The following is an 11,156-nucleotide window of genomic DNA, read 5'->3' as shown; positions in this document are numbered from 1 at the left end:
GATAAATTCACATATGTTCACTTAAGTTAAGATAAGTTAAGATATGTTCACTTCATGAAAAATACGTTCAGTCTAGGAAAAAATAAGTTCTAATAAAAGTTACCTAAGTTCAAATTAAAACTAAGGGCTTGTTTGGCATCATTTTTAGTTTTCAGTTTTCTTTTTTTTTGAAAACTAAAAACCAAAAACAGGAAACAAGAAAAAGGTGTTTCCACTTTTCTGTTGTCAGTTTTAAAAATTATCATGATTTTAATAAGTCTAAATAATTTTTGATTCGTTATGTGACATATATAATATACTTTTAAAAACCAAAAAACAGAAAACCACAGCGATGCCAAACGAACCCTAAAATAAGTTTTAATAAGTTCATATAAATGAAAATAAGTGAAAATCAGATGAATATAAAACACACCCTAAGGAATGTATATAATATATATGTACTTCGTATATCATAATCGAAAAAACGATAGGTCTAGATGATGGCAATAAATGTGAACCCAACCTAGATGGCTTTCACATCATTTTCTCATTAATTGTATTCACATGTTTCTTTCATACACTATACCACTCAGACTCTCTTTCCTCCTACTCTTGGGCATGTATATATGTATGGTAGTTTTGAATGGTTTGGTATGGATGATAGGATTATTTAATATGAGGTAGTTGAGAATTTCAGAATAAGTTAATGAGGATAATATACTACACCATTAATGTTTATGACCTATTACTGCGTGCTATGACCCCCCCTTCCCCATCTTTGTGAGAGTGTACTCATTTAATGCCTTTGATTGTGATTCCAAATTTCTTTCACACTTCTTTTTTACTCTTATTTATTACATGTACTGAATTACTGAATTTACTACTTGAAAGCACCACATTCCTGATAATATTGTCTTACGTGTGTTAGCTTGCTAGTGGTGAAGTATGTTGTTGCAGTGAGTCAGTTCTACAAATATCTGGATTCAGTTGTCATGTATGTATGTACTTATATTAATTATGGATGAAGGGATAGATTAATTAGGGTTTGTTGATCGTAATTGTTAATTAGTGATTTAACAATAATACGGCCGGAGTACATACGTTTTAATTTTTTTAATTATATTGTTTTTTTGTACAATTTAACCTAATGTACATATTTGTATCTTTTAAAAAAAAAAAAAGCCTTAGACAATTAGACACATAGCAAAGAGACAATATAATGGCATTGAAAGGGAGAAGTTCCTTTGGTCCTAATTGATACTTTGGTAGTTAATGAAGAAAATCATGTATTAAGAGCATGCTCTGATTTACTGAATTGAGCTGAACTGAACTAAGGGTCAGTTCTCTTACGTTGAAATTCAGTTCAGTTCAGTTCAGCTTAGTTCAATTCAGTTCAGTTCAGCTCAGCTCAGTTCAGTTCAGTTCAGCTCCTAATTTCCTTCTCTTATAAAATATTCATTTCAGTTCAGTTTAGTTCAGTGCACTTCAGTTCAGTTAAGTTCAGCTCAGCTTAGCTTAGCTCAGTTCAGTTTTGTTAAGTTCAGTTCGGTTGAGTTCAGTCAATGATAACAGACCCTAAATTGATTGGAGCTGAATTGAACTGAACTGAATAGAGCTAAAATGAATTGTTTATGAGAAAAGGAAATTAAGAATTAAACTGAACATAACTGATTGAAGCTGAACTAAACTGAACTGAACTAAAATTAAAATGAAGAGAACAGGTCTTAATTTTGTAGTATTGTGAAGTCATGATCGGATGAAGAAAACTAGGCCTTCACACAATGTTACGGGGTACTAATTTAATAATAACCTTAAATGTTAAAAGTGGGACAAAAATTTACAATAATTTATCTTAAGAAGATATGCAATACAATTTTAAGAAAATGCGGAATAATAAGGATCAAAGTAACCCTATACAAAGTACAATATAAGAGAATTAAATATATTGATGCAAATTTGCAATCTAACAATACGAGTATCAAAGATTTTGCCAAAAACGTAGTTCTCCGACAAGTTCAACGAGTGTGTAAAGATCCTCCAAACACATTTGCAAAAGGTAAGAAATGTGTTCTTTTTCAGGGTAGAAAAAAGAAGCTGTCTAAATGATACAGTAGAATAGTTATGCAATTTTCTTTTATCTCCAAATTATCAAATTTCTTAATTATATATACTACCAAAAAGTTCTTTGAAGAGCTAGTTTAAACTAGTTTGAATTATTATTAAAGAAAATAATGGAGTACGAGTACTTTCTAAACCATTTAATAATAAGAGTACTTCGTAGAAGTATTTGTGTTGTATAGTAATTGCAAAAGATACTTCTCGATTAAAAAGGCAGACATCAGAAATGTACCCTTTGTCAACATGTGAATTGTCAATTTGTGTTTATGTACAAATAAATTTTGTTAGCAATTTTTAAATAATTGCTAGTTACATGCTAGCCATTGTGGAGGTACAACTTTTTGTAGCTTTACTCTATCTTATGCTACGGAGTATTATATTTATTGTTTAATATATTTTATGTCATCATGTGGGACATACTACCTCCGTTACACATTATTTGCAACGATTTGAGAAATTTTTTTTAATCATTGCAATTTATATGTAATGGAGGTAGTAATAAAACTACAAAGAAGTAGCTTGTCATTGTAGATGTTGTAGCTTAAATCATATATAACTTGAGGAATAATGATGTGGTAACCCTTAGCTACATGTACATGTAGGTAGTCACTGTGAATGCTCTAATACTCTACAATACTTCGTTACATTCCCAAAGTTTTATCTGATAATCAAAGTTTGTACGGAATTAAAAGAACCTACAATTGTTAGCAATTCTATAAAACGGAGTGCAAATTAGGCAATTTATTAATTAAAAGAACATCAAAAACGAAGATAATGAATCCAAGTCACGGAGTAATAAATTCATACTAAAATAATGGAGCCATGCATGCATGCATGCCTTCGCATAGAAATAAAGCCAATGACCAAATTTCTCTTTCATTAGTCATTACTTTACTTAAAGTCCATTTCTCTAGATTTTTCACTTGCCTTTCTAGGAAAGATTCGCCTAATCCTAATGTATATACGGAAAATGTTTGATTAATGTTGGATTGCAACAAATATTCAAGATACCGAGCAAGACTTGATCTAGTGAAAAAGTTTCAATTATATATTCAAGTTGGAGTGATCTTTGTATCTTACAATCATAATTAATGAGCTATTAATTACGATCAAATTCCACTACGGACAATTTGAGGCAAAGACTACTTTATCCTTTTCTCCCACTCTCAGAAAGATTAGCCCAATAAGTCCGACTAGGTTGATTTGTGAAAGTTTCCGACTTTATATATTTATATATTTATATCAAATGAATATACTATGTAGTCCCTATTACTCCGTACGAAAAAGGCTCGTATATAGGGAGTATATGTGTATTTCCGTTGGTTAAGTTGGTTGATGTAGGCATGTAGCTATTGGAATCCGGGACCAGCTAATTGTAAAATTCAGAGACTTTATTTGGATTTAGAACCTTAGGTACCGGTATTAATATTGGTCATTGGACCAATTCAAGTACGTTTCCATGCATTGGCAATCATCTGTAAATCATTTACAGTAAGATTTACGGAGTAATTCAGTAGTTTACGCAATTTTCAGGCAATAACTACTGCATACTAATAAGTTAATTACAATTATTGGATCTCATTCATGGTCTTAAATCAACATCAGTGTTTTTGCAATAATAGGGCAAATGAGTAATGGGCCAATACAGTACTATTGCTCCCTCAACTTTCTAAGGTGCATGATTTGCATTATACTCCCTCCGTTTTTAAATACTTGCTCAATTTCTCATATGCGTGGGGTTTTAGGAAAAATTGGAGAAAGTATTAAAATAGGGAGATAGTGGGGTTGGTGAAAGGTAAATTAAATGAGAGAGAATCTAAAAGTAATAAAATTGGGTCACTAGTTGAGAAAAATGATTTAAATATTATAAAAGCTTTCCAAATAAGAAAACGGAGCAAGTATTTACAAACGGCCGCAAAAGGAAAGTGGAGCAAGTATTTAAAAACAGAGGGAGTACTATATTTGAAAATTTGGATTAGCTATTTAAGCGAGGAACTCTTTGATTCAGAAATATGTAACAACTTAAAAAGATGAAAAAAAAGAACCACAAATTTATTTTTGCTTGTTTAATGAGTAAAACTATTGAATGAAAAATAAAAATATAGAAAAATCCTAATAAAATATTGTTACTCCATAGAATGTTAAGGCACAAGTCAAACCAGTCAAATAAAAGTGTGATCGGAGTAGTTAATACAAAAAATAGTTAATACAGAGTAGGATATTAGATGAGTTAAGGTCAAATACAATCCCTAAACTAACGTATTTGTAATATTTTAATTAGTCCCTAAACTGTTGAGTGAGGCAATTTGGTCCCTTAGTCATCACAGAGTACTATTTCCAGCTAAATAATTTAGGGTCCTTGCCTAGTCATCCATAGTTTAGGGACCTACAAATCTACAATGCATAATTAGGAATAATTTAGGGTCTTTGTTTGCTTAGTCATCAATAGTTTAGGGACTTCCAAAAAAAATGCTTATGAAGACATGAAAAAAAAAAATCCTGACAAACTAAATCAGTTAATAATCTAGGGACTTTGCATTTAATGTATCAACATATTTGTACATCAAATTATCCAAAATTCGTCTAATAAAAATTAAAATAATTGTTACACATTGAAATTGGCAATATATGGCAATATGTTCTTCATACTGTTGTTGATCATCCAAAAATATCATGTGCTAAAAAAATTATTATGGCCTTATGGGTGCATTAGGAATTCAAATATTAGGTACCTACACATATAACTATCTCAATTAGGGACTTTAATAGAACAAACTATTTTTGCAATTGTGACTGTTTAATTTGTTTTGTATTTTATTAAAAAGCATGAAAAGTAGTTGCATTTGCGGGTCAAATAATTTATCAACAATAAAACATTTTACATCAAAGTTCTAAAATATTCAAACCATACCTCACAAAAGTTCATATAATTGTCAAGAACATCATAGATAAGCATAATTTAAGTAAATCGACTATAAAATTTCACATCAAAACTCCTAAAAAATTCAAACCCTGACTCATTTTTTATAAATAAAAAAAGGACATAAACTGATAAAGATAAAGAAAAATAGGATCAGATGATTCACCAAATTCCCTCCCAAACATAACAGTACAAGGGAGCTCGTGTTTTTTTTTTTTTCTTTGAGTTTGAAGATTAACCGTTTTTGTAGTCCCTTAACTATTCTCTTTAATATATAAATTATTAATTTGACAAGTCCTTAAACTATTGTAATAAAATAATAATTAAAGTTTGCCATATAATTTTTAATGGTCCCTAAACTATTGATGACAAGACAAGGTCTGTAAACTATTTGGCCGGAAATAATACTCTTTGGTGGCTGAGAGACCAATTCGCCTTACTCAATATTTGAGATACTATAATGCTACAAATTCAATAGTTTAGAGACCATATTTGACCTTAACTTGAAATTAGACAAATGATACTCTAAAGTACATTGTTATTACGTTGGTAGCCAGTAAAGTATAAATTAAGGACATGTTCTCTTCAGCTTATTTTCAGTTCAGTTCAGCTCTAATCAGTTCAGTTCAATTCTTAATTTCGTTCTCTCATAAAATATTCAGTCTAATCAATTTAATGTAGTTCAGTTCAATTCAGTAAATAAGAATAAGCCCTAACATATGAATTAATATAGACAAATCACAAGTGCAAATAATGTGCAATAGTAATGGATTGATCCAATAATAAATATGTGAATCCTGTGAGCACTGCAGCAGTACTAAAAAGCGAAAACAACGCCATGTATAATTGCACAACCTCTCGTGCAACTATCCACAATATAAACCACACTCATAATTGATAATTCATACAGTAAAAACAAACCTTGTTTTAAATTTTTATCTCCACCATCATTACTTCCTGACAATAACTTTTACAGTAGTGCTTCCTCTTCTCCCTTCACAAAACAAATTTATTATTTTCATTTTTTAATTTTTGATTTTGGACCCTCCTTTCTTCCAAACCGTACTTAAACATATAAGAGAGAGGAAAAAAAAAATACATAAAAACAAATCTACCGTTCTTCTAGTCGAATACTCTGTACAACAATTATGGCTCCTCCTTCTTCTTCCTCTGTCAGCCCTTCTCTTCCTTCTCGCTCACACCTCTTCACTCCTGTAATTTTCCCATCTACTTTTCTTTCTTTTTTGTTGGTTTCAATAAATTTATCATGTTACGAATACTCGAGATACATTTTTGGTTCATGTACCCGACCCCATTTGATACAATAACCCTTTTACATTATTGTTATCATTAACATTTTTGAATTCAATTCTAATTTTTAAATTTTTTTGTTTTGGTTGGATTTGCAGATACAAGAAGGAAATGAGAGTGAAGAAACAGAAGAACGACACCGTTTTGGATCAGTTACAACACCGAGTAATAACAGTACAATCGCCACCTCATCAGCCGGAACAGACACCGTGTACCACCACAACCCGACCCCACTTCACGAACCCGGGAAAAAACCCGCCGGAAAAACCCGTAAAACATCGGGAAACTCAACTTCCTCCACTTATTCCGACCGTGCTGTATCCTGTAACAACTGCCGTCCGACAACCCGCGAGAAAACCTCCGTTGTTGTCGTCCCTGTCGACAACCACCTCAACAAACACCAACACTCTCTCTCCTCATCATCTGCAACGCCGAGTCCTAATGGTTTATTCAAGTCTCTCATCGCCGGAATCTCTCGCCGGAGTCCAAAACCGTCACCGTCGCCGGCGCCGGAATCTTCGTCGGCGGCGGAGAGGGAGGAGCACTGGAGGATTGCGGTTGCGGAACTCTCGCATAAACTCGTACAAGCTACTAGAAGACGAGACGAAGCGATTCTAGAAGCTTCGAAGCTTAAATATTCCATGGCTGAACTTGAGAAGAAGCTTAATCGGTTGGAAATCTACTGTCATAATCTTAAATCTGGGCTCGAGATTTGTAACCAAACCCAGGCCCATGTTCAGGCCCAAAGCCCGGCCCGGTTTCCAAGCACAAGCCCGGGTGGTTCTTGGAACTTCCCTAGCAATCATAACAACCATGATCTCATCGTCAAGAATTTCCTCGTTGCGGTTTCCGATGCGCGATCCTCGATCCGTTTTCTCAGTAAATCGCTCTCTTCTCAGCTGAAATTAATGGGGGTTAAGGTGTTCGAGAGGTTAAGTACAATCTTACGATCCTATGATTTCAAGCTATCGTCATCGTCTTCATCGAACTCGAATAGCAATCAGTATAAGAGTCTCCAGTTTTACCTGGAGGCTTTACTGAGTGCTTCTTTCTACGAGGATTTCGAGTGTTCCGGGTTCGGTAAGAGCTCCACGGATCGGATCCTGAACCCGATTGACCGTTGTGAGGCTAACTACTCGGCGTATAATGCGTTGAAGGGATTGGCGTGGGAGGAGGTTTTAAACAAAGGGACTAAGCATTTTAGTGAGGAGTTTAGTAGATTTTGTGATAGGAAAATGAGTGAGATTGTAAGTATGTTGGGGTGGAATAGGGCTTGGCCGGAACCGCTCTTGCAAGCGTTTTTCGGGGCGTCTAAGAGTGTTTGGCTGGTCCATTTGTTGGCGAATTCGGTTCACCCTACGTTAACGATATTCCGGGTCGAAAAGGGGGCTCGATTCGACCCGGTCTATATGGAGGATATGGGTGGTGATAAGGCTAAGAAGTTGATACCTACAATGGTTAGGATAATGGTTGCACCAGGGTTCTATGTTAATGATAATGTGGTCAAGTGCAAGGTGATTAGCAGGTATTATAATAGTAATTATAGTGTTTTTAATGGTAATGGTATGTGATTAGTTTATTATCTATGTATTGATTACCAAGAAAAATATTGAAAAAATTAAAAAGGTAGTGTAATAAAGTTTGGTTTTGTTGGTACGTTAGTATTTTATTTGGTTTAGGTAAAAGGGTATATTCTAATTGACCAAAGGTTTTGAAATAAAAAAAGGGAGTCAAAATGGATGATCCAATATTTTGCTGTTTAGCTTTTGGGTTTTAGTGGGGAGTCAAAGTAAGAATTTGGAGTCATTTTGTTGGGATTTTATAAAAATCTTTTGTGATGAAAAATGAAAATGAATTGTCCTTTTCAATATTTCACCCCTTTCTATGGTTAAGAAATTGAAGATGACTGTTCATACTTGTATAATTTTGAGGATCCTTTTGATAGAATAATTAGTTTCACCACATTGGTTTATCTTATCTACGTAGTATTTTAAAAGTTCTTGTGTCATTTTGTTAGGATATGGAATGAATTGCCTCTTATAAATATATAAATTGTTACAAAAATAAAGTTTCGACTTTTTCGGCTAGATATTATACCCTTCTCCACTACAAAAGCTTCAAGTTTTGAAATTAAAATATTTTGTGTAATTGTATTTTGAAATTTTAAAATTGTTTGAGTAGTTTCTATGTTTTATAGTATATTGATAAAACTATATTAGTATGTTGTGTTGTGAGATGCAATGCTTTGATGTTGTTCTCTCTTGAGTCTTGAGGTGTAGTCTTGAATTTAAGGCACACCTACTTCACCGTTTTGAAATAGAAAGTTGTTATGAAGAGGGCACTAAAGCAATTGAAATCAAACAAAAGATGATATAATTACACTGAACACACCCAACTATTTTTGTTGGTTGGCATTAATTGGGATCTTCCTCTGTTGCTCCTCCTTCCTTGATCCACATCATCTCAATTAGGTAATGCCCTTATTAGAATCTACAAGTACTCCTTATTAAATAAGATTTACCGAAAGTGAAATCAATTCGTGTCAAAATTAATAAAATCATATCAATAACGTTACATCGTGTTATTTTTTTTTATCTCCCAATTACTTCGGCTTGTTTGACAATAGTAGAAGTTATAATCGCTGTTAGCTAAGTGAGTAGATATTAGATGTAATGTTAGATGTCAACTAATAATCATTTTGTTAAATTAGCAAGTAACATGGTATATAATAGCTTGTAGAAAACTATTGGTATATCAAAAGTTAAATTGATAAAAGTACATCTACTAAGTCCACATGTCAAACATTTTTTTTTTCAAATTGAGTATTGTAAAATTGGCCATAACAGTATAGATTAAATTACTCTAAAAATTAATATATAAGCCCTAATAGAGATCACATATTCACATTCACTCTTTTCTTACCTGTTACAAAACATTGAATATTACTAGACTACTAGTAGATGCCAAGGTGATGCTACACATACAACACAATGGGAAAGTGGGCCCTAAAATACAAACTAATTAAATGCTGCCAATAATGGGTGTATGTCGGCCACCACATACAACCATTGTATATTTGTATGTGTAGCCGCCTTTTCCTAGATGCCAATATTAAAGTTCCATCATAGTTTGAATACAATGTTAAAACAAAGGAAATAATATAAATCGTAGAATTAAAAGTAAATTTTCTGTATTAAAACAACAAAAATAATAAATTATACGGAGTACTCCATAGTAGACTTCGACTAAGGTCTCAAACATCAAACGACCTGTAATAATCACCAAGAAAGTCATCGATTTGCCCCTTGGTAGAAGTAAACCAATTGAGACGATTAACAATTATATAAACCCATCATGCTATCGCATTATTTTGTTGGCTAGTATAAGTGATGACGAGAAATAGATATCGCCATATCGTAGGGAAGCATCCTTCGCAGTAAACCGTTAATAAACAATTGCTATCAAAGACACGTAACATTGATATAGATTGGTAATATCAGAAATTATAATTAATGGGTCCATTCACATAAAATTAGCTGGCTTATCAGTTATCAATTATCAATTTATCAATTTATCATACATACTTGGTCAACAGATTTGTCATTTGCGTAAATTTGAAAGCAAACAACAATTTTTACTTTAAATAGTCAAACTACATTATGATAATGTAACACCATAAACAAATGGACTCACGTGTATACTTTACTGTTGTATAAAGCCCAGTTTCTTTTAGTAGTGGGGCAAAATCATATCCAATTTATTAGAATGCCCCATCAACTTTCCTTATCCTTCCCTCTACTAAGTGTCTGATATGTAAATATTATACCAAAAAAATTGTAAGGGTTGAGGTTCGGTTTCTTCAGCTGCTAAATAAAGGCTACAAGTTTTGGCATAATGCCCAAAACAAACACAATTCTTGCATCGATTCTTCCTCTTTTTATTTCTTTCCCTCAGAATCCCTTTTCAAGCTTTCTCTTCTTTAATTTGGGTTTTCCTGGTTGCGCTTTACACTCTAAAGGCTGGTGGCATAAGCTCTTTAAGTTTATTCGAGTTTCTTTTATTTGACATCATACTTGACATATCCATGTTTGCATATTAGTGATTATATGATATGATGTTAATAGTACTTTTGAGCCCAGATGATACGTCGAGTTATTATTAAATATAAGGATAAGCTTTTTGACTAGTTATTAAAGTTCAACACATACCATTGATAATATAATCACTTTTGATGTGATATTTAAATAGGAACAATATTAGTGTTAGGTTAGAAATAGTAGAGACGAGGGTATGTAGAAAATAAAAGAGAATAATTTATCCAAACAAGAGAGAGTGGATCTCTCAACTTCTTCCAATCCACCCTTTTCTCTCCAAAATTAAACATTAGAAGACACCATAAGTATATAGGTTAAGTAGATATATACAAGATGTCGATTGTTTCATATACGAAATTGGTAGAAATAATGATGTGTGTGAGTCTATAACTATTAAAGTTCGTAAACTAAGCAGTAATCAACAAAAACAAATCATTGATAGCTAGCTTGAAAAAAATAGTTGCTATGAACTGACTTTATTTATAAGTAGAAGATAGACAATGAGCAAGATTTAGTTGGTTTATTGCCCTTTTTCCCAAACATAAGACCAGTAATAAAACAGGACAAAAATAGGCTTATATGACAATGAGCAAGATTTAGTTTATACTCACTTTGATGATAGACTACAAGTATGTATTCCCTAGATCATGTTATGCAAAAACAGCATCAATATGACAGGACTTAGAACATCCAGGGAGCTCGCACAAATACTCATATAAATCTGACTCGACTTG

General features: G+C 32.8%; 1 protein-coding gene across 1 annotated transcript; it reads left to right on the top strand.

The window, feature by feature from the left end:
• Positions 1-5,955: 5,955 nt before the first annotated feature.
• On the top strand, positions 5,956-7,984 carry LOC145598024 (IRK-interacting protein-like). Its single transcript, XM_081654310.1, has 2 exons — positions 5,956-6,231; positions 6,427-7,984. The coding sequence occupies exons 1-2, from the start codon at positions 6,166-6,168 to the stop codon at positions 7,897-7,899; spliced, it is 1,539 nt and encodes a 512-aa protein (XP_081510436.1). The 5' UTR covers positions 5,956-6,165; the 3' UTR covers positions 7,900-7,984.
• The last annotated feature ends 3,172 nt before the right edge of the window (positions 7,985-11,156 follow it).

The sequence above is a fragment of the Chenopodium album genome, chromosome 20, assembly GCF_948465745.1.
Source record: "Chenopodium album chromosome 20, dcCheAlbu1.1, whole genome shotgun sequence".
In the NCBI taxonomy this organism is placed as follows: domain Eukaryota; kingdom Viridiplantae; phylum Streptophyta; class Magnoliopsida; order Caryophyllales; family Amaranthaceae; genus Chenopodium; species Chenopodium album.
This window is presented reverse-complemented; position numbering and strand designations above follow the sequence as displayed.

What these genes read in the sequence shown, in the direction of transcription:
- LOC145598024 (XM_081654310.1), top strand. Translation starts at nt 6,166, where the DNA reads ATGGCTCCTCCTTCTTCTTCCTCTGTCAGCCCTTCTCTTCCTTCTCGC. An exon ending in GCTCACACCTCTTCACTCCT is followed by an intron (nt 6,232 to 6,426) that starts GTAATTTTCCCA and finishes TTGGATTTGCAG; the next exon opens with ATACAAGAAGGAAATGAGAG.